The sequence below is a fragment of the Phodopus roborovskii genome, unplaced genomic scaffold (assembly GCF_943737965.1).
Source record: "Phodopus roborovskii unplaced genomic scaffold, PHOROB, whole genome shotgun sequence".
Lineage (NCBI taxonomy): Eukaryota > Metazoa > Chordata > Mammalia > Rodentia > Cricetidae > Phodopus > Phodopus roborovskii.
Window position 1 is genome coordinate 3,442,421 of NW_026125554.1, and position 23,137 is coordinate 3,465,557.

At 45.9% G+C, this 23,137-nt stretch overlaps 1 protein-coding gene across 2 annotated transcripts in view; it reads left to right on the forward strand.

Moving 5' to 3' along the window:
- The window catches only part of LOC127216705 (cytochrome P450 4F5), a 64,733-nt gene extending 42,552 nt beyond the window's left edge, over nt 1-22,181 (forward strand). Inside the window, exons 1-13 of one of the 2 annotated variants that reach the window (XM_051177523.1) lie at nt 9,108-9,224; nt 9,580-9,763; nt 12,437-12,581; nt 14,554-14,607; nt 14,698-14,825; nt 16,015-16,136; nt 17,302-17,572; nt 17,867-17,933; nt 18,138-18,267; nt 20,336-20,469; nt 20,581-20,645; nt 20,804-20,886; nt 21,124-22,181. In XM_051177523.1, coding sequence (XP_051033480.1) covers nt 9,581-9,763; nt 12,437-12,581; nt 14,554-14,607; nt 14,698-14,825; nt 16,015-16,136; nt 17,302-17,572; nt 17,867-17,933; nt 18,138-18,267; nt 20,336-20,469; nt 20,581-20,645; nt 20,804-20,886; nt 21,124-21,301 — 1,560 coding nt within the window. In that variant the 5' untranslated portion in view covers nt 9,108-9,224; nt 9,580 and the 3' untranslated portion in view covers nt 21,302-22,181. Of the gene's footprint in view, nt 1-9,107; nt 9,225-9,579; nt 9,764-12,436; nt 12,582-14,553; nt 14,608-14,697; nt 14,826-16,014; nt 16,137-17,301; nt 17,573-17,866; nt 17,934-18,137; nt 18,268-20,335; nt 20,470-20,580; nt 20,646-20,803; nt 20,887-21,123 lie in introns of those variants that run through there. The other variant, XM_051177524.1, reaches the window with a different exon arrangement.
- Nucleotides 22,182-23,137: the final 956 nt, after the last annotated feature.

The window sequence follows — 23,137 nt, forward strand, 5'->3', positions numbered from 1 at the left end:
GCATCAAATCTGCAACACCAGCACTCAGGGGACAGAAGGCAGAGAACCTGAAGATGAAGTCATCATCTACTTTCATATACATAATTTAAAAAAACCACATATAAAACATACACACATATATAACACACATATAAAACACACACACATATATAACACATATAAAACACACACATATAACATATAAAAACACACACATGCATATATATAACACATATAGCACACACACACTTATACACACACACAAATAAAGTGGGGGAGGGAGACACTGTCTCCATGTACTCTTGCCTGTCCTGTAGTTCCCTATGTAGACCGTGCTGGCCTTGAACTTAAAGAGATCCCCCTCCTCTGCCTCCTGAGTTCTGTATTAAAGGTGGGGGCCACCAGGTGGCCACCTTGTTCCTGTTTTTGTTATTGTTCTTCCTCCTTCCAGCCACCATCTCTTCTGTCTCTTCGTTTTCCTCTCCATCCTCTTTCTTTGCCACTGAGTTTATATAGAGTTGTTTGTATGCATGTATCATGGGCAACTTGCCAGTGGCTCTACTCCTGAAGAAGAATGATGCCCACCCTTGGGTAACCACCAACTGTCACCTGCTCCTCAGCTAGGAGTGCGACCTCATCCATGACGGGTGTTGATGCACAGGTGACCACAACTGCAGTGAGTTTGTGGGTGTAATGACCATTTTATATCCAGAAGACAGGCTTTCCCAGCACTGCTCTCCACCCTTCATCTAGAATTTCTGCCTCCTCTTTCTTGATGCTCTCTGAGCCTCGGGAGTGGGATGTCACTGTCCTGTTTAGGGCTGAACATTCAACAGTAGCTTATTCCCAGCAGTTTGATAACAGCTGCTCATAGCAAAAAGATGCCTCTCTGGCCAAGGTTGAGAGTTGCACTACTCTATGGGTACAGACCTAAGTATTTTGGAGACAGTTTGACAACATACTCATTAATCAAAACAATGGTCCTAAAGTCTCCCCGCTGTGGCCCATGATCTTTCCACTCATGTGATTTAAGCAGGTTTACATTACCAGGCATGAATTCTGTTGTGGAGCTAACTTCAAACCCAAGAAAGTGTTTGGTTACTATCAAAGTATTCACACCACTATGGCATTAATCCACTTATCTTGTCAGTACTGGAGCATCCAGGGTCCAGTTATTGGTAATTCCATTTTAGCTGTTTGCCTCACACTCTCTGGCACTGGAAGCTAGCCAGAATGAAAGAAGTTCCAGGTCAGGTCTAGCTTGATTTCTCCATGTCTTACAACAAAAGTAAGTTGTATAAACAGCAATGAGGTCTTACCCCGCCAGTTCAGTTGGAAAACTAAGATCAATATGAATAGAGTTTGTATTGTGTTGGGGACTTGTAGAGCATCCCTGACCAATAATCTAACATAGATTAGCCTGTGGGAGATGAAAACAACTGTAGGTATCTGAGGAGGAGAGGGATTCAGTTCATGGCAGGACTGAGGCTCTTCTCTGTATTCTAAGAACTGCTATCAATTGTATCATATGTCCATCATCTTTTTGTTTATATCCATTGTAATCACCCATGCTTACTTACTGGCTAAGGTCACCTGATACATCCATGATGAATGTAAACAGGCCAGTTAAAGGGTCCACAGTAAAACTTAAACTATGGCAATTTTATTGAGAGTAATCAGACTTTTTATGCCTTTATCAGAAACAGAATATATTGGCAATTGCCAAGATCAATACAGTTGTAGTCACTTGTATACGACAAAGTTTGCAAGCTATACAGGGCATACAAGATTAATGTCAAAGACCAATTGTCCTGTCAAGCCTCCATGCTTCCTTGACTACTAAGGGATCATACAGAGAAACACAAAATAGTCTGAGTGCTTTACTGCCTGGGGACGGGGTGCATCAGTATCTCAGGAACTGGAAGGCACATTGTGCCCCAGGAGTAATGGACTTGAACCTGAAAAACCTGTGACACGTGTCTCTTAAGGTAGCTAGGCCAGGCCAACTCCATGGTTCTCTACAATGCATCATTAGCGATTCTTCTGCCTCAGTCACGAGTACAGCAGTGGGCCATTGCATTAGTTCTTCCATGTCATAGCTAAAGGAATATTTGTGCAACTGAAGGACAGTTTCTCAGGAAACAGGAGTCTTGGAGCCCTTGAGGATGATGTTAAATGATGCTCATGACTTGTAATCTCCAAGGTAACTAAAATCACATCAGCTGGCTCATCCACCTCCTTCCATTAAAGTTCCCACCTACACAGGGGGATCTTACAAATTTCCCTTCCCTATCATTTCTGGGCTTTAATTAGTCCCCTTTCATCATAAGACTACTAAAACAGAGAGTTTTAGACATAGTAGCACATGCTTGTACTCTTGACACTGGGTAAGGATGCAATGTACCAGGCTTTTTCTTTTAGGTCACCAACCAGCTCCCAAATCATGACACAGAGACTTACTAGTTTTGAATGCTCTGCCCTAGTTCCCAATTTTCTCAGGAGATCTTGTGCCTTTCCCCATTCACATGAGGACCATGTATGTCTTTCTTAGGGTCCTCCTTGTTTCCTAGCTTCTCTGGTGGTGTGGATTGTAGGCTGGCGATCCTTTGCTCTATGTCTAAAATCCATATATGAGTGAACACATACCATGTTTGTCATTTTGTGAATGGGTTACCTCACTAAGGATGGTTTCTTCTAGTTTCATCCATTTGCCTGAGAATTTCAAGATTCCATTTTTTTCCCCATTACATAGTACTCCATTGTGTAAATGTACCACTTTTTCTCCATTCATTCTTCAGTTGAGGGGCATTTAGGTTGCTTCCAGGTTCGGGCTACTACAAATAATGCTGCTATGAACATAGTTGAACAAACATCCTTGTTGTATGAATGTGCATCTTTTGGGTCTATTCCTAAGAGTGTAATTGCTGGGTTTTGTGGTAGACTGATTCCCATTTTCCTGAGGAACCACCATACTGATTTCCAAAGTCGATATGCAAATTTGCACTCCCATCAGCAATGGAGGAGTGTTCCTCTTTCTTCACATCCTCTCCAGCATAAACTCTCTTTGGTGCTTTTTATGTTAGCCATTCTGACAGAGTAAGATATTTCAGACTTGTTTTGATTTGCATTTCCCAGATGGCTAAGGATGTTGAGCACTTTCTTAAGTGTCTTTCGGCCATTTTAGATTCCTCTATTGAGAATTCTCTATTTAGTTCCATACCCCACCTTTTAAAAAATTTATTTAACTTTTACTTTTTGTGCATTGGTATAAGATCCCCTGGATCCAGAGTTACAGACAGTTGTGAGCTGCCATGTGGGTACTGGGAATTGAACCTAGGTCCTCTGCAAGAGCACCCAGTGCTCTTAACCACTGAGCCATCCCACTAGCCCTGCCACACCCCATTTTTTAATTGGATTATTTGGTGTTTGGGTAACTAGCTTCTTGAGTTCTTTGTATATTTTGGAAATCAGTCCTCTGTCAGATGAGGAGTTGGTGAATATCTTCCCATTCTGTAGGCTCTCATTTTGTTGACTGTGTTCTTTGCCTTACAGAAGCTTCTCAATCTCAGGAGGTCCCATTTATTAATTGTTGGTATCAGTGTCTGTTTAGGAAATGGTCTCCTGTACCAATTTGTTCAAGGGTACCTCCCACTTTCTCTTCTAAGAGTTTCAGGGTGGTTGGATTTATGTTGAGGTCTTTGATCCATTTGGACTTAAATAACTGAAAATTTAACTCGAATAATTTAGTTTTGCATTGACTGTGGCACTGAGTCTCTGGTGAAATTCCAAATGGACATGATCCAGTCCTGACCCCACTAAATATGTTGGAGTGACTATTACCTTTGATTTTATAATTTTCAGATCACACTAACCCACAACAGTACTTGAGGAGAGTATAGATGTCACCCAAAGAACTTTGCACAAAACAGAGGGGACAAGTGAACTTTGGGTTTGACTCACTTGGGCACTTGTGTGTCTCTTTTGTGTCTGTGTGAGGGTACTGTTTCTCAGTGCAGGGGACAAGGGAAGCCAGAAGAGGGTGTCAGAGTCTTTGGATTTGGAGTTACAGGTGGTAGTGAGATGCCTGATGTGGTATCCGGAGGCAACTCGAGCCCTTTGAAACAGCAGCAAGCACTCCTAGCTGTTGAGCCAGGCATCCAGCCCTGGCTATGATTGTTTTATTACTCTTTGTGTGGGGCTGTAGGACTATATGTGGAGAGCAGAGGTCAACTTTGAGGTGTTGGTCTTGGCCCATAAACTTTCATTTTCACCTCATAGTGCAAAACTCATTCATGCTGGGAAATGTTAGTTTTAGTCCCTCTGTTGTTGAAAAGTCTGAAGTCCAAAGCCTCTTAATGGACTCAACTATGAGACGAAATCAAATCAAATAAAACAACCAAGCTACACATTTCCAGTATTACACATTTCCAGCATCTAGCAGGATGGAATAAATGTCCTAGTCATAGGGAAGGGATACAGAAAAATAACTAGCACAAAGCAAGTCTAACACCAGCAGGGGAAACAAACAAACAAAGGAACAAACAAAACCAACCCAACAAAACATCCACCACTCCATGTCCAGCATCTGGGGCTACAGATGGAATCATTTCTGCTCCAGCAGTTCTTCAGCAGCCTTGTCCCTTCAGCTCTGCTGCTAACAGCATTCTTTCATGAACCAAATCCACTCTGTGCTTAAAGCTCTTTGATGTGTCCTAGTTCAGAGACTCCATAGCACCTTAGCTTTCACATCTCCAGTATTATAGACAAGCCTTTCAAGGTCTCATTGCATGATCCACACATTGCCTGGCCTCAGTCACTCACACTCTCACCTTTCATGCTCGAAGAACCAGTGCCACTAGATGCTGCTGCTGGAGCCTGGCTCCCTTGGATCATAGCTCCAACAGCCTCTGTGTGTCTTTAGAGTTGATCCTGGGACAACAGCTCTCTAGGTAACCATTTTACAACAGTCACGACAGAGGTGGTGGGTCAAACATGAGAAAACTGAGAGGTAAGAAAGATTGGCATGCATGATGTGAGACTCCCAAATAACAAAAACATCATGTTTATAAACAAACAAACAAACAAAAACAAAATGGCAAACCAGTTCTTAAAATGGCTGTCTTCTAGCTCAGTTCCCAAGAAAATTCGATTTCCCTTTAAGTCCATGTGAACTCTGTCTTCATGGTCACAGTTTCTCTCAGCATTGGGTGCTCTGGACACTAGTCAGAATGTCTCATTCAGATCTGCTTACAGTAATCTAGACTCTTTTACCACAGAATTCCAAACACTCCCGCGTTCTTTTAGTAAATCTGCCAAGTTCCTCCTAATCGCATGGCCAGGTTATCACACCAATGACCTCACCCCTTATACAAACGTTCTGAATGGGACACTGGCCCAATAGAGCATGTGGTCTGGCAGGCCTTGCCCTTCACTCCCATTCCCTCTTGCCTTGCTAAAAACAGATTACATTCTTAAAGCTAGCCATCAAGTCTATTCCCTTATTTACCAACATCTTCCTCCTGAGGCTGACCACCAAGGTCCAGCAATCAGAAGCCCACTTTGGGTCACCTAATTAACATGTCCAATTAAAATTAGACACCTCATTCTAACATGAGATTTTTTTCCTTTACCTTTATAAACTGCCATTTGCCTATTTGCCAAGTCTGTCTCCCCTCTCTCCAGAGGCAGCCCTTTGTCCCTTCAGGACAAATATCCCTGCCCCTTTCCCTTGTCCCCTTCTCCTTCTCCCTCAACCTCTGTCTCTTTACCACACATCCTAGCCCTTTCTAGCACAGACCTCCCTTTTTCTCTTAAGAATGACCCTGCAGGGTTTTTAAAGTTGATGTTTCCTGCGAGTCAGAGAGCAGCTGCTTTTGCTTTCACTTTGCTTCCCAGCTTAATAAAGGATCTCTTTGCGAAAACAGGCATTTGGTGTGGTTTGTGCCTAGTCTGGAGTCCCAGAGGAAGCTTTTGCTGTGTGTGGGTCCCCTTCATGCATTAGTTACCAATCCCTTCTCAGTGATAGTTGGAAAAAGTAAGCTAGGAAAGGATTCCTTTGGCTCAAGGTGAAAGATTCAGTCCATCATGGTGGGAAAGTCATGATGGCAAGAGCATGAGGCAGCTGGTCATGTGATATCTTAAATCAGGAAGCAAAGAGATTGTGTGTGGTTTTCAGTTCATTTCCTTTGTTTTGCTTTATATTGCTTTGGCTGTCCTGGAACTTGCTCTGTAGACCAGGCTGGCCTTGAACTCACAGAGATCTGCTTGCCTCTGCCTCCTCATTTTGTACCCAAATTCTGAACCTCAAAATCACCAAGAAACCCATTCTGATGCAAAAGCAAAGAGTATTTTATTGTTTAATGAGTTAACTGTGTTAACTTGGGCCCTTTATCCATTTAATCATGTCAGGTAGAATGAGAAGGACATGGAGAAACTGCAAGGTGGGGAATTTATTGGGGTGTGTAAGGGGAGTATTTAGGTAGGACCTCCCAGGACAGCTGCTATACTCTGCATGTCACTGTTTTTCTGTTTTTCCACTTTACCGTAAAGCATATCCAAGAGTTGACCAGCTAACTTCTGATTGGTTCCTTGTCATGTGGAGGGTATCTGGCCTCCTAGTGACTAGGGCAGGTCCTGCAAAGGAAGGAAACTAAGCAACACGTGCTGAGTCAGAGGCCTATGTCTTGCTGGGTCTTTTCTGCAGCCTGTCATAGAGGCCAAAACAGGGGCCTGGGTGAGGGTCTGGTCCCTTCACCGAGTGACGGGGCTAAAGGCATGTGCCACCAATGCCCAGTTCTCATTTCTCTCACAGTCCTGGTGGTGAAGTTGCCCACATTCAGGGTGGGTCTTTCATCCTGTCTGAAAGACTCTCATGGGCACCCCCAGAAGTCTGCTTCCATGGTGATGCTAGATCCAGTCAAGATGACAGTGTTGGTTAACCATTAGGACATTATATCAGTGTCTATGTAATTTATCTGAAGATTGAGCTATGCTATATGTCATGCATTTATCTTATCATATGTAGCCCAGGTTGGCCTTGGTTCATATTGCTCTTGCCTGATTATAGGTGTAATCCTTGTTTAATTTTAGCTTGGCAGGTTTATTTTTAGAAACTGGCACCTGTAATTATGGGTGGGGAAGGCCAAAGTCTGTGTGGTCCCAGACACCTGGTGGGATTTCAGACAGAAGCTAAAGCTGTGTTTGCAGAGCAGACTTCCTCCTGTCAGTGCAAACCAGTGTTTGTTCTCTGGCCGGTATCAGGCCAAGGGTTCACAATGTCATATCCTGAGGAGTCTGTCAGTTCATTGTGCTCTCAACTGCAGCAGTCATCTGAGTCCCTGTGCTCCTGAAAGAGAGGCACAGTAGAAGAGAAAGCAGTTAAGACTTTAATCAGAGCAAGGAAGGAACAAGAATATACTCTCTGAAAAGGAGCCATCCAGGTCTAGAAATATAGCTCAGTGGTTAAGAGCACCGACTATCGTTCCAGGGCCAGGTTCAATTCCCAGCACCCACATGGTAACTCAAGACTTTCTGTAATTCTAGTCCCCAGGGGTCCTGACACCCTTTTCTATGGAAATCTTCTGGAATCAGGCATACATGTGGTACATAGACATATATGCAGATGGAACACCCCTACACACAATTCAAATAAGTAAAATAAAAGGCTAGGTCAAGCCGACCAGCCATGGCCTCAGCCCTGACAAGTGTGGGCCTTATACTGCTGTGGTCCAGTGTGGACTCTGCTGTGTAATTGTAAGAATTTGCATGTGCTTTTCAGTGAAGTTGAAAAGTTCACTAGCGAAAAAGGGAGAGAACACTGAGAAAATCCCCTGGGGAGGAAGGAAGTCATGAAGTTGTTTTATTCTGATCTCCCTATTGTTAGTATCCAGGAATCTGTGCTGGCCTGCCCTTGAGGTTCTGACATGACACGCCCTCAGCTGCAGCTGCAGCCACTAAGAGCATCACCTGTACATATCCACTATATCCCCTTTTAAAAGGGCCCTGCCCCCCTTGCTTCTCTGCCTGTCTCTTCTGCTGCTCCTGCCCCAGAGGTTGGTCTCCCCTCTCCCCTTCCCCTATTTCCCATTCATTCCCCCCATAAACCCCCCCCTGTTATGTGATGTCTTTCTTTCTCATGCCATTTTAAAAATTACTTCATTTATCATGGACCACTAGCCTCCATTGCCTCTTGTTTCTGGTTTTTGGAGCCCTGAGCTGCCCCATCTGGATTTGTCCACTGACCTTGCCATTTGTATCAACTGCTAATCAGCTGTCTGTCCACCCTGTTTCAAGACTTAGGACTTGCTTTTATCTGACAACCTTTGAGTTGGCCTACCCATTGTTCTTTATGTTCTGGCTTTGGGGGGTCTATTGGTCCCTCCTATTTGCCTAACAAATGGGGAGCATGACCATGCATGAGTTCAGTGACTGCTAAGCCTAAGACATGGCAATCTAGGACAGTTTCTGGACAATGTATACAACTGCTAAGGGTGATGCCCCCTTTCACAGAGGGAAGATGATTTACCCCAGGCTTGCTCTTCCTGGCCTGTACCACCTTGGCTCATAGCCTCCTTTAGTCTGACTCCTCATCTCCACACTTCCACTCTAAACTATGATCCTTCAGCTTCAGGTGTGCTTTCCCAGATAGGACTTCCATCCTCTTAGTCTGGCCAAGGCTGGGTTCTTTGCTTTAGTTTAGAATGTTTTTTTCCACTCAGGGACTGGGGTGCTGGAGGACAGGACTTAACTCTACCAGACGCAGCATCTGGTGAGCAGAGGCATTCCAGAGCCAGCCCTGCCTTTCTGCAATGAGAAATACTTCATGCTGCATTCCCACCAATCAGATGTGCAGAGAACTTGGGGGAGATGCTCTGGGACTGTTCTGTCCTGAACTAGGTCTCCCGGCAGCTGAACTGCTTTAATCTGCAGACCATTGGCCTTGGAAGGGCAGGGGTGGCTGTAAATTTGATGGTACAGAGTCACCTTTGGCCTTGACTCAGAAGAGCTGCATCCCAGAGATACCCTGCCTGTGTGTGTCTGTGTCTTGAGTTCTTCCCCTGCACTCCAGGCTAGTTTTGGCTTGCTGCCCAGGCAGGAAGGAAGTGGCTGAGCCTGGGAGGGATTGATTGGTTCAGCTCAGCGGCAGCCCAGCCTCCCACAGCTCTCTGCAGTTAGGAAGCTGGAGATAAATACATTTCACAGGAGGCAAGAGACAGTCTTGCGGGACAGGCTGCCCCTGAAATAAGGTACAGGCCCGGGTGCGAGGCAAGAGAGGGCCCTGAGTCTGATCAGGAAGAACGTTGGGGTGGCTCTCTGGAGCCAGCTGGCATAAGCGACCCTGAGTTCGGGGTGACTGCCTGGGGCCAGTTTCACGTGCTTGATTCAGAGCTATTCCAGACTCCGAGCAGCTCTTGTTTGGGTGCCCCTTCCCCTCCTATTCCTTCTCTCATTTTTATTCTCTCTCCCTGGTTGGCTGTGGATGCCTTCCCCCCCCCCCCCCCCCGCGCGCTCCCAGTGCAGTGTCTGCCCTTGCTCAGGAATCCTGGAGTTTCCCAGTCTGTCTTCTGAGCCACAGAGCCTCTGTGTTTATCAGCTCTGCAGGATGCTGCACACTGACCCGACCTCCCTGTTGGCCTCCCCATGGCATCTTCTGCTGTTTGGAGCAGCTTCCTGGCTTTTGGCTAGAATTCTTGCCTGGACCTACACATTCTGTGAGACCTGCTCCCGGCTCAGATGCTTCCCTCAGACTCCTAGGAGGAACTGGTTTTTAGGTCACCTGGGCATGGTGAGTATGGTAGCAGATAGGATTGGGGGCTCAGGTGGATAAATTCTGTAGGAGTCAGGAAAGTCCATCAAAGAACGGTGCGGGGGTGTGGTCAGAAGTCTGAGCTAGGGATGCAAAGAGAGCCCCTCTCTCCTCTTCACACCAGCACATCCATTTGCCTTCCTGACACATCTGTGTTCAGAGGTTTTTTTTTTTTTTTTTTTTCTTACCTGGTCCCCACCCCTCTGAGGGTCACAGTCTCACCAGGACTGAAGTTCCCTCTCATTCTTGGATGCTTGTCATATTCAGCATCTCCCTCCCATGATGGGCAGCGCAGAGTAAGTAGTGACATCCCTGGTATATTCATTTTTCATTGTTGGATTTGAGGCCTTCCTGCAGTGTGTTCAAGCCCTTGCCCTGCCTGGTCCATCTCTCTTGATTTCAGATCAGTGTCTGTGCCTCTCTGGGTTGCTACTTGCCCTGTAGGAATCAGCTGTGATTTCTCTTTTTAACTTATTTTATTGAACATTATTTTTCATTTATTTTACATACCAATCACAGTTTCCCCTCTCTCTTCTCCTGTTCCCCACCCTCACCCCCTCCCCATCCACTCCTCTGTCTCCATTCACAAAGGGTCAGGCCTCCCATGGGCTTGAACAAAGCATGGCACATCAAGTTGAGGTAGGACCGAGCTCCTCCTCCTGTATAAAGGCTCCTCAAGGTAATCCAGCAGCTGCCATTCTTACCTCCACCTACAGGGGCTTTTTGGGGGTAGAAGAGTGATTATAGTTTCTCTTCCCTCCACTGCCTTGGCCACTCTCCTTTCTCGTCTTGCCCTTTGTCCTGAAGTTGCATTAGTGGGCTCCGTTATACAATTTAGGTAAAGATCGAACACTTTTTTTGCATTGGTGGTGAATATCTGAATCATCTAGTGTTTGTGCATGCTGGGCAACTTCTTTATTCCAGAGCCAAGTCACAGCATCATGGCCACTTTCTCTTGGATCTCAGTCATAATGGTACACTAACTGTTGTGGGGAGTTCCTATTCAGCACCCTCCCATGATCCCCAGGTCCCCTTGCTCCATGCTGCCCTGAAACCCTATTGCAGAACTGCAGGCTGGGTTTCAGTGTCACTCATAATATAGATACCTCTCCAATGCTGTTCGTTCATTTAAGTACTGCTTTCTCTCAACAGAGCCCTCTTTCCTTCCATATTTTCCTTTACCCTCTCTCATCCAACATCCCTTCAGCATCTCCATCCATTGTACATTCTAACTTAGCTCCCTGATATGCAACCTTTCATCTCCACCCTAGCTCAGATTCCCATTAAGAATCAGTCTGAGGTTCTTGACAGATCAGTTTTCCTTTAGACACTTAAAAAAATTGTTGCTGATTGCAAACTCCCATGTTTTCTGTGTGTTATCCACAGTGATGCTCTCCAGTCAGACAAGTCAGATCTCATCCATGTACCACCAATATGGCTCTTTGTGCACTAAACCTCCAGTCTGCTTGCTCTGCCATCTTCTTAGAGACAAAGAATCATCTTCCTGGTCTGCCTCTCTTCTCTGTCACACTTGTGATTTCTAGGTCCCTGAATCCTGGCCCTGTCTCATTCATTTTCTCACAGCTCCCTGGTGTATTGGCTTCTTCATCTTATCCAGAAGCTCCTATTTGGTACTGGTGTCCGTCCCTTAAGCTCCCTGAGGTCCCTCTGTGTCCCCTTCCCTGTGCTTTGCACATGGCTCCTCTGCCACTCTCTCCCATCTTCCCTCTGTCTTTCTTGAAGATGCCGCCTTACCACAGGGTCTAGCTCCTGAGTTAGCTATCAGTTTCGTCCTTAAATGACTTCCAAGTTTACATCTCTCCTGATTGGGGAACCAAAATTTGGGAACCTCTAAGATTCTTTGCTGCAAATCTAGGGAAGTTTTTGCCTAGAGGTGGTGCTAGTGAACTCTGCTGAAGGTAGGGACAAATGAGAGAGGTGGGTGGCATGGAATTAGCTATGGGTTCATTCCTAACTGGAGTAGAGGATTGAAGGAATGAGGTAAGAGGAGAGAGTGATGATTTAGCCTTAGGGAAAAATCCCATAAGAAAAAGGGCCATACACATACACGGAGAAAGGGGAGAGGGAATGATCAGGTGAAGGAAATGGAGAGATTGACAAAGGAAGCAGAATTATAGTAAAGACACAAACACACACATGTACTTGGATCTACCTCTAATCATTTTCTTCTGCTATCAGTTACCTGCCATGTCTCTCAACATCATATACTTATGCTATCTATTGTGTATCTGTCTATATATCTTCTATATAGCTATCAGCAGTCAGTCTGTCTGTCTATCCATCTATATCCTTCAATCCCTCTATCAATTAGTTCATATCCCTACCACCCACTATACAGAGTATGTGTGTATGAATATATCTTTCTGTCTATTCATTTATCTATATCTATATCTACATAATCAATTATCTATATCTAGGTCACAAACGAAGAGATGAGAGTGGTGAATCAGAGGGATGTAAATAGATGCATGGATGCAGGAAGGGACACTCATAGTTGAACTTAGGTTAACTCATCAAGACACACAGATGAATGACCCAAGTAGGAGGGTGAGAGGGGTGCAGCATGGTGGGCAGAGAGTAGGCGTATCTGAGACATCCTGCCTGGGCTGCCTCAATGTTCTCCCTTCCCAGATCCAGAGCAATGAGGAAGGAATGCAGATGGTGACTGAAATGGGCAAGACCTTCCGAGATGTCCAACTCCTTTGGCTGGGACCTGTCATCCCTGTGCTGAGGCTTGTTGACCCTGCATGTGTTGCTCAGCTGCTCCATGCCCCAGGTATCCCTTCTAGAATTCCAACCCTTGGCTTTTTTTCCATCTCTTGTCCAAGCCCTTTCTACCCTGGATTGACCAGGCTGAGCAGCAGACGAGGCTGTTCCCAAAAGTGGTTAACCTGCTGAGTGAATTTGGATAAGGTCCTGAATCTCCTTTGCTGCTGAGATCTGCTTGAGTTGTGAAAGATGGATGCTCAACCCAGTGTGATCCAAGCCGGGAAAGAGAACATATTGACTGAGGATGTACTCAGTGGCAGAACACTTGTCTACCACAGGTTGCAAAGCCATAGGTTGCCTCCTAGAACTGGAAAAAAGAAACTTTCTTTTTGATGAACCTTTTTGCATCTGTATGAATCCATGTGCATGTGTGTGTGCATGCATGTGTGGGACAGTAAGTAACCTAAGTTGCTATTCTCGGGACCTCTACATACTTTTATTGAGACATGATCTCTCATTTTCCTGGAGCTTACCCATTAAGTTAGACTGCTTGGCCAGTAAGCCCCAGGGTCCTCCTGTCTCTAAAAATTATTTATTTTTGAGGCATTTATTTAATTATTTTGAGGCACTGTATAACTCTAGCTGGTCTAGAATTTACTTTGTAGAACAGGATGGACCTTGAACAGATCCATTTGATTCTGTCTCCTGATTGCTTCTATTAAAGGTATGCATGACCACACCAGGCCTTTATTTTTATATAATTATATGAATGTTTGCCTGCATGAATGTGTGTGTAATGCATGTATGCAGCACCTCAGAGGCCAGAAGAGAATGTCAGATCCCTTAGAAGTAGAGTTACAGGTGATGGTGAGCTGCCACGTGGGTGATGAGAACTTAACCCAGGTCTTCTGCAAGCACAGTAAGTGCTCACAACCACTGAGCCGTCTCTCCAGCCCCAGGGATTGAATCTTTAAAATGTGCTTCATTTACAAAGTTTGTGATCTGAGAAGACAGTGAGTTCACAGCCTTAAAAATGACTTTGCATGTCTTTTGCATTTGGCAAAAGCAGACAGACCTTCCAGAGCTCAGTCCCAACCCTCTGGTTATGTGGTCTGAGATCCAATGTTTCTTTCATTATCATATTCTGCATTTTCTCCTCATTATTGATTCTCTGTGCTGCTGGGCGCAAACATTCCTAAAGATGCAGAGTTTGATAAGGCTCTGTGGAGTGGGTCTCTCTCACACTCTTCTTGGTATTCTCCATAGTTATCTCAGATTTGCAAACTTTCAGCAATGAGTCCACCTTGCACTATTTACAATGTGTATATGCAAACTCCTTTCACAACATGGAGTGCACATAGTTCTGTATGGTGCAGAGCAACATTGTGCTTTTTTCTTCCCACTATCCCCAATGAAATCCAACAGCATTCTTCTAAGGTAGATACCTCCTGTGTGAACAGTTGAGGCTGGGAGACACATGCCACATAGTGTGAACTTCCACCTCCTGAGTTCAATGAGTCTTGGCTACTCCAACCACTTTTGGTAGAAGGGACCCCAAGCTGGAGATGGTTTGGGAGAGAGATGGTATGCAGAGCACTGCAGGAAAAGATCCACTGGCATCCAGATGGGACAGCTTGGTCTGGTTGGTCCTGGGAGAGCAGAAGCAACTCTTTACAGTGGGCACATGGCTCTGAGAATAGAGGTGCCATTAAGTCTGCACACTTAGTGCTTAGTGTGGCACAGAGGAGAGAACTAGAGGTGTCTGGGACATATCTAGGTCACTTTTGGGACTCAAAAGGGACCATATTTAATGGCAATCTGAGATTATCTGAAGGGCACAATTAGGTCATGCCAGACTGTTACATACCCGTGTTGTGAAATGTCAGGGAATACCATGTGTGTTGTGTTTATATCAAGTCATGACATCATGTGCCCCTGTCATATATACCAGGATGTGTCAGGCCATGGGAGTCCCCACCCCCTCCCAAAATCCACCTTTTACCCTCTCCATGGCCCCTGATTGTCCTTCTTCATGGCAGCTTTGGTGGCCCCCAAGGACATGACTTTCTTAGGCTTCCTGAAGCCCTGGCTGGGTGAGTACCTCAAGGTGAGGGTCAGGGGATACCTTGGGGGGAATCAGAGGAAGGTTCCACCTTTGCCCACTGCCATGGCTGCCCTCCCAGGGGATGGGCTGTTCCTGAGTTCGGGTGACAAGTGGAGCCGCCATCGTCGTCTGCTGACACCAGCCTTCCACTTTGACATCCTGAAGCCCTATGTGAAGATTTTTAACAAGAGTGTGAACATCATGCATGTGAGTTCCTCAGACTCGGGCTCCCATGTAGAACATTGCAGAAAAGGGAGTGACTTCAGACAGATGCAATCTGCTCCCGTTTTTTTACTGCATGGTTTTGGGGGGGGGCATCAGTTTTCCTCTCCAAGCCTCAGTTTCTCCATCTTTAAAATGAGAGCAATAATGTGCACATAAAAGGAAATCAGGATGACAGCACAGAGTCATGCTCTTAGCATGTAGTTGGGGCTCCCAGCACACCAGGATACTCTCCTTTGCAGAAGCCCTGAGGAGTCAATTATCAGGTTAATGTTGACTATGGATGTAGCTCTTTCTGTGTAGAATACTAGTTTAAACTGCATTGCCCCTAAGCAGGCCATGGTGATGCACTCCTCACTCCCAGCCCAGGGAGACTGAGGAAGAAAGATTGGGAACTACAGGCCAGTCTAAGTTACTTTAACAAGACCTTGTCTCAAAAAATCCAGGTCCTTCTGGGAGAAGTTGGTTGGGCGAGGGTGGGGAGGTGATTTTGCTTAAAACTCGTCTGAAAATGTAACTAAAAGTTTTGGGTAGAGCTGAGCTCTCTCTGGGTTTTCAAGCATGGAAAATGCTGGTTCCAAAAGGGAGAAAGCAGAAACTTTACATGGATACATTGTAAAGGTTGAGAATTGAGGACTTCCAGAAAATCCGGGCCATTTCTGTAGCCAACTACAGTTATGTTAAGCGAGGATGACACCCACAGCTAACAATTATTGAGCACCTTCTGCATATGAAATATTGTGCCAGTTCTATGGTTTATGTTGAGTGATGTCATTTCCATAGTGCCATGAGACAGAGGTGAGTGTGACCATTGTACTGTGCATGATGAAACCAGTGGTCAGAGAGGTTGGTATTCTCCACGTTCACCAACAGTAAGAGAGCATGAATTGTAGAGCAAGTCATAAAGTATAGTTTACTGGGTAACAAATCCTGTCAACTTAATTGTGGCTGAAGACTTGACAAACAGGACCTAGGAGAAGACATCAAGCGGACCAAGAGTGCACAGGAGGTAGGATTAGACTGAGGTGACCTAAGGCCTGTAATAGTACTGTCCTCTGTTCCCACCAGTCAGCTTTTCTCTGGAGTCAGGCGCCTAGCCTAGTGCTAGTCTAGGGTTGGGAAGGGGTTCAGGGATCAAATGCTCAGCCCCATGTCTGTCTCCTTCTCTGGTCAGAACAAGTGGAAGCATCTGGCCTCAGAAGGCAGTGCACGTCTGGAAATGTTTGAGAACATCAGCCTCATGACCTTGGACAGTCTGCAGAAATGCCTCTTTGGCTTTGACAGTGACTGTCAAGAGTGAGTTCCTGCCCCAACCTTGGAACATGGGCCATTTACCAAGGAAGTAGGCTGCGGTTGAGGACTTTAGAGGGCATGGAGGACACGTTATAGGAATTAGGTAAAAGTGTCAGCAAAGGATGGGAACAGAAGAGAATGAGTATCCTTTCAGGGAGGTGGACAGGCCAGGAAGTGTGGGCAGGCAGCAGGTGAAAGAGGCAGTTCAGAAGGAGGCATCTTCCACAGACATTGAAGGGTGTCTTACAGTTTTGTGGTAAGACATGTCAAATAAAACAAGCTAAGAAGGAAAGATTTAGTTTGCCACTGATTTAAGTCCATCATGGTGGGGAAATGGTGGGTTCCCACCACAGTGGCAGAGAAATACAGGGAGAATGTGTCTGGGCCAGCAAGCTTCCTCCTTCCCTTCTCATTCATGTGACTACATCCAGAGGGAAGAAGCTGTCCATACTCAGTGCAGGGTTTACATGCTCAGTTAATTCTATATGGAGACAAAATACCATTTCTGACATACACAGAAATACTCTCTATTAATCTTTGGTGCTTCTCAGTGTAATATCGATTTTCCAAGTTAACCATTACAGAACATTAATAGCCCACACATTTTTTTCTTTTCTCCTTCCCTTCCATCCTCTCTTTTTTCTTGACCTCATCTCAGTCTGTATCTAGTCTGGACTGGAATTCACTAAGTAGATTAGACTGACCTTGAGCTCTGATCTTCCTGCATCCACTTCCTGTGTGCTGGGATCATAGCCAGGAGCCAGCATTTCCAGCTAGTGGCCAGATCTTAAAGATGTTGCCTAGCCAGAAGGGTGCGAACTCCATCTTGAGTTTCCCAGGTCATAAGAAAAGGTGTATGGGGGTGGAATAGAGTGGGTTGGTCGTAGGCACAGTGAGCTTGGGCAATCTAATAGAGGAGCTTCACTAGAGATACAGGGTACAAGGAACTGAGTGAGGAGGGTCTGAGCCTGGGCAGAGTTCTAAGAAACCAAGGATGAAGAGCAGGAGTGGATGCTGAGTGAATGAGAAGAGGAATATGCCCTGGATTCCTGGGTCAGAAACTACTTGTGGGGACCAAGAAACAGAGTCTGATCCTGGGACTCTGGTTGGAGCTTCTCTGGAGCTTTGTGTGTGCTAAGTTGCTTCCTCTCTCTGGCCTGCCCTACAGCTCTCCCAGTGAATACATTGCTGCCATCTTGGAGCTCAGCTCTCTCATAGTAAAACGGTCCCAGAAGCTCTTCCTGTTTATGGACTTCCTGTACTATCTCACTGCTGATGGGCGGCGCTTCCGCAAGGCCTGCGACCTGGTGCATGACTTCACAGATGCTGTCATCAGAGAGAGACGCCGCACCCTCTCTAACCAAAGTGTTGATGAGTTCCTGAAGTCCAAGGCTAAGTCCAAGACTTTGGACTTCATTGATGTGCTTTTGTTGGCCAAGGTGGGCTTATGTGAATGATCAGTGTATAGATTGAAGAGGTTGAACTTGGCCAGGGGGTACTGGGAGTTACAAATGGTGCTTATGAAACCAGGCACAGGGCAGAAATCCATTTTAGAGGTTACTCTTTTGAAGGCTGTGTTAAAAGACCAAAAAGTAGGCATGCCACCCAGGAAGAAATGGAGGCAGGCTCTGGAAAGACAGAGCAGGCATCTTGTGTGCAGCACAGTGAGTATCAGAATCTGTTTCATACTGCTTCAGACATGGCCAGCATTGAGGGTCTTAATTTGTCTTCAGGATGAACATGGAAAGGAGCTGTCAGATGAGGACATCCGGGCAGAGGCTGACACCTTCATGTTTGGAGGTGAGGGTCCCTATGTGAGACTCCAGAGGAGATAGAGAGAGGCCTGTCAGTCCCATGTAGGAATTGTGGGGAACCTAGAATCCTTCTATTCTTTCCATCCATCCCTTCCCCATCATTCTCTAGGGGCGTCACTCTCTGGGTACTCTACCCTATTGTCCTGAAACAGGTCAGAGATCCAAGCTTACCTGTCTACCCACCCTTCAGGCCATGACACCACAGCCAGTGGGCTCTCCTGGACCCTGTACAACCTGGCGAGGCATCCAGAATACCAGGAGCGCTGCCGGCAGGAGGTGCGGGAGCTGCTGAGGGACCGGGAGCCTGAGGAGATTGAATGGTGAGCTCAGGTCCTTGTAGTTTCTGTTGCTGTTATTATTGTTATTGGTTACCATCTTGGGTACTACTGAGATTTGATAGGGTCTGTCTATGCTGCCAAGGCTGACTTACAGTATCCCAACACCTTTATTGTTTTTCTTGACTCTCTTCTTCCCATCTCGTGAATTTCCTTTGTCTGTTGTACCATTCTTCTATTTGTAGTTCCTGGATACCTCTTTTTCAATCCTTGTGAAACCCCATGCTGTATCTTGGTCTACTTTTCAGTACCATTTGGTTCATTGAAAATACCAAGAAAAAAAAAAAAAAAAAAAAAAGGAAGGAAGAAAGGGGGAAAAAATTTGCGATATTCTCACCATGAAGAAATGACAAGTCTTTGGGACAATAAACGTGCTTATTAACTTAGAGTTTGAGTGTTCCTGATGTATTGAGACACTCTACACTGTATCTGGAGGGGCCAAGACTTTTGTTTTATTTTTTATATAGGGCTACACTGTGTAACCCTGGCTGGCCTGGAATTCACTGTGTGGATCAGGCTGTTCTCAAACTCATAGAGATTTGTCTGCCTGTCTCCCAAGTGCTAGATTTAAAGGTGTGTGACTTCATGATGGACAACCATTTTATTTATTTATTTATAACACTGCTTGCTGAAGTAATGACAGTCCCCAGCTTCCTCTGTAGCTGAGACTGACTTTGACCTTTGGTCCTCTTGACTCCTCTTCTCCAGTCCTGGGATTCTTTGCCTGGCTGCATTTAATTCTTTAGGTTTCCTTATTGCTAGTTTTCTTAACATCTTTCTCCAAACCACCTACCCATTTCCCACAATTATGAGGACTGTCTTCTTGTACCCATCTCAGCTCTATAGTCTACAGGTTGACTGGTAGGTTGGCTCCATCTTTCATTTTTAAATTGACTTGCTTCTGCATGAATTTTTTAGTTCTTCTAACTGGAATAAAGTTGTTGCGTGGGGATGCAGTTAGTGGTGGACACTTGCCTATCATGCAAGCCTCTGAAATCCAGTCCTGGGGAAGGAATTTCAGGTTCTAAAATACAAAATCTTCCCCTACCCCCATGCTCATGCAAATCAACTTTAACTTCATCAGGTCATAAAAAGAAAAGACATTGAAGTAGAAGGGGGATTGGTTAGGAGGACAAAGGGCATTCAGCAGGAGAGGGAGGGGGACGAGAGAATACTGGAGTGAGTATTATCAATATACATTATATACATGTCTGAAAATTTAAAAATGCATTTTCAGTATTAGTATTGGATAATACTGAAAATTAATATAGAAAGGGCTAGCTGGGTGGTGGTGGCTGCATATGACTTTAATCCCAGCAGATGGGAGGCAGAGGCAGGCAGATCTGTGAGTTCAAGCCTAATCTGGTCTATAGAACAACTTCCAAAACATTCAGGGCTACACCTAGAAACCCTGTCTCAAAATACTAAGACAGATAGATAGATGGAGCACAAAGAACTGACTCCTTTATAGTAGTGGGTCATTTCTCCCATCACCACTCTCCTAGGGAGTGCATATATTCATTTAAATAACCATATAGACCATTAAAGATCTTTATTTCTGCTCTTTTATTTCATTATGTAATTTATTTCTGATGCAAGGGCTCCTATAGCATAGGTTGTCCAATTATTTATTCCTGGTTTTCTGCCCTCCATTTTCTTGAGTATCACCATATCCAGGTCTTTATATAAAAAATTTAAAGCTTTTGCATTGCAGATTTATCAAATGTTTAAGGGTCAATTTGGAAGGGCATGCTTTCATTAGAAATGTTTCATTAGAAATGTTTTTCTGGTGTTTTTGTGATGAGGAGGGGGTGTTAATCTTTGACCCAGAGCCATGGTCAAAGATCTTAGTTGACCCATGTGACCTTGAAACTTGGGGAGTGGCATGGGAGATATCAGGAGTTCAATATTCTTAGTAGCTAGAGACAAAGCAAACTTCTTTGATTCATCTGGAATACAATTTTTGACAGCATTAAGGATGAGAGGGAAGTGGTTAGAATCCAAGCGAGTTCCAGTGAGGCTGAGCAAGGCTCTGTTTTGGCCTGTTCCTCAGGGACGACCTGGCCCAGCTGCCCTTCCTCACCATGTGCATCAAGGAGAGTCTGCGGCTGCATCCTCCGGTCACAGACCTTCTTCGCCGCTGCACCCAGGACATTGTGCTACCTGACGGCAGGGTCATCCCCAAAGGTGCCTGGAGTCATGGGTGAGGGGAGGTGCAGGGGGGGAGGCCCCTCACTAGGGTGATGGTCCCTAGGGACAACTCAGACCTGATACTGACTGGATGTTCCTGCCCAACAGGGAACATCTGTATCATCAGCGTCTTTGGTATCCATCACAATCCTTCAGTCTGGCCAGACCCTGAGGTGGGGGATCCTCCAGGCATTTCTGGAACCTGGGGAGGGGTTCGGCTTTCACCTGAAAACAAGAAACTGTCACTCCTCTCTCCATGTCTGCCTTTTCTGAGGCTGGCTGGCTGTGTTCAGAAACACAACGCAGAAGCCTAATCTTGTCTCTCCCCCAGGTCTATGATCCCTTCCGCTTTGATCTAGAAAACCCTCAGAAGAGGTCACCTCTGGCTTTTATTCCCTTCTCCGCAGGGCCCAGGTGAGGCCAGATAGTTTATGGTGATGGGCTGGGGTCTGGGGCTGTCAGTGAGAATGATGAGGAGTTGGGGTGATTAGGGTTCTGGGTCTCCTTCCCACCCTCAGCTCAGGGTTTGTACAAAAGTTCGCAGAGTCTGGGGATGGAAGGTGAAGGGCAGACCAGGCACGCGTCAGGTTGGGTCTGAAGGTGCCTGGCTGGGTCCGGGTATAGTCAGAGTCCCCACCCGCCCTTCCGCAGGAACTGCATAGGACAGACTTTCGCCATGACTGAGGTGAAGGTGGTGCTGGCCCTGACACTGCTGCGTTTCCGTCTCCTGCCAGACCACAAGGAGCCGCGCAGGCAGCCGGAGCTGATCCTGCGCGCGGAGGGCGGGCTGTGGCTGCGGGTGGAGCCGCTGACTTCCGGAGCTCAGTGACCCCCAAACCTGGCCTGGGCCCTCCTCACCCAGAATAAACCGAGCCCCATTGTGCGCCATCACGGGGCACCGGAGGACAACAGAACCAGCAGTGGTCTGGGAGGGTAGAGGGCGCTGCTGTTTTTGAGCCAAAGGATCTTACTCTTTGCTGATTAGCCGTGCAAAATTTCCATGCTGATTCCAGTTTCCCAGCTCAGATTTGGACTTCATCCTGTAAGAGCCACTGTAGTTTTTTGAGCAGAGTAGGAGAGGGAGCAGAGTTTAGCCCGCTTAGATTCCTAGGCACTGAGCAAAGCCTTAATCGCACTGTTTCCGTTTTCTTCTACTTCCCCCTCCTCTTCTGTTTCATCATATTTAAAACGATAGTTCATGGGTTTTTTTTTTTTTTTTTTGGTCTTCTTAGTGCTGCACTTACAGGAGTGGGCTGCTACGCCACACCTGGAGGAATATTTGTAAATTCTGAGTAAAATGGTTTCTCAGAAAAGGGAAATACTGGTGCCCTTGAGAAGCCCGTTGAATGATATTCCGGGCTTGTGATGCCCAAGATGACTAAGACAGCTTAAAATGAACGAAATCACACGTCCAGGATCTCTCTTTTTACTTTTGTCCTGCCTGGGTGATGTTCACTGACTTCACAAGAATCTTATAATTTTCCTTTCTTGCAGGATTTGGGCGTTCATTTCTCCCCTCTCCCCCCCCATCGTGAGACCATTAAAACTGTCAGGTGGGCATCGTGACACATACCCGAAATCCCAGTACTTGGGAGGGTGAGGCAGAGGAACATGAGTTAGAGACTATCTTGGAATACATTGAAAGTTTGAGACAAGCCTGGATAACTTGATAAAACTGTGTCTCCAGAAATAAAAATTAAACCAATTAAGGTTTTGAGTTTCACCATTTTCCTGACTTGAGAAATAGATGTAGGGGTTCAAGGCTCAGTAGGAGGCAGGTGAGGGGAGACCAGGCTGGGGCCAGTGAGGCCAGGAGCCAGATGTGGGATCTGGGGTCAGTACAGGTACAGGGGTGGGTGCTACAACTGGGGCAGGGCTTACCCCTGGAAGAGTGTAGACAGAAGTGCAGATAGGCTGCTGGCCCAGGAGGTTGTTACACATTCAGATGGCAATCCACCCAGCCATCACTGGCCTCATGCTGGCCCTCTCAGCAAGGACAACTTGCCTGTCTGCTCTATTGCTCCTAAACAGGCAGACAAGGAGGACTTCACCACTGGGTACCTGGCCACCCCCAAGAACCCACAGATGTCACCTGTGTCCAGAGAACCAGGCTAAGCAGAGGCTGGGTTCCCTTGATGGCCTGTCGGGCAGAAGCCACAGCATGGCCACTTGTGGCAGGGCTTCTGGGAGCTATGGAAAAAGCTCTGGCTTCAGCTATCAGACACATGGTTGTGAGCTGGGGAGACTTGTCTCTGTCCTAGGATGGTCCATTCTGCTGATGGCCTGGCCAGCCTGGCTATTTTTAAGTCTGTATGGACCTGGAGTTTTGTTTTTTGTTTGTTTCTTTTTTATTAATTCGTTTTTTACATTCCAATTCCAGTTCCTCCTTCCTCTCCCTCCCCCCCCCTCCCGCCACCTCCCATCTGCTCCTCAGAGAGGGTCAGGCCTTGCTTAGGAAGTCTACTAAGTCTGTGTATGGGCCTGAGTTTACTTCTTACTTTTGGCAGGTAAATCCAAGCTCCCTGGAGCACTGAGTGGTTAATCTCTTGTTGATTTTTCTTATTCAAAGTGTTATTTTTCAGGCTATATGCAACAGTGGATTGTATAAGCCCTTTCTTAAAACCTGAGAGGTGTTGGCGGAGGTCCTTAGCTTTATTTCTTATTT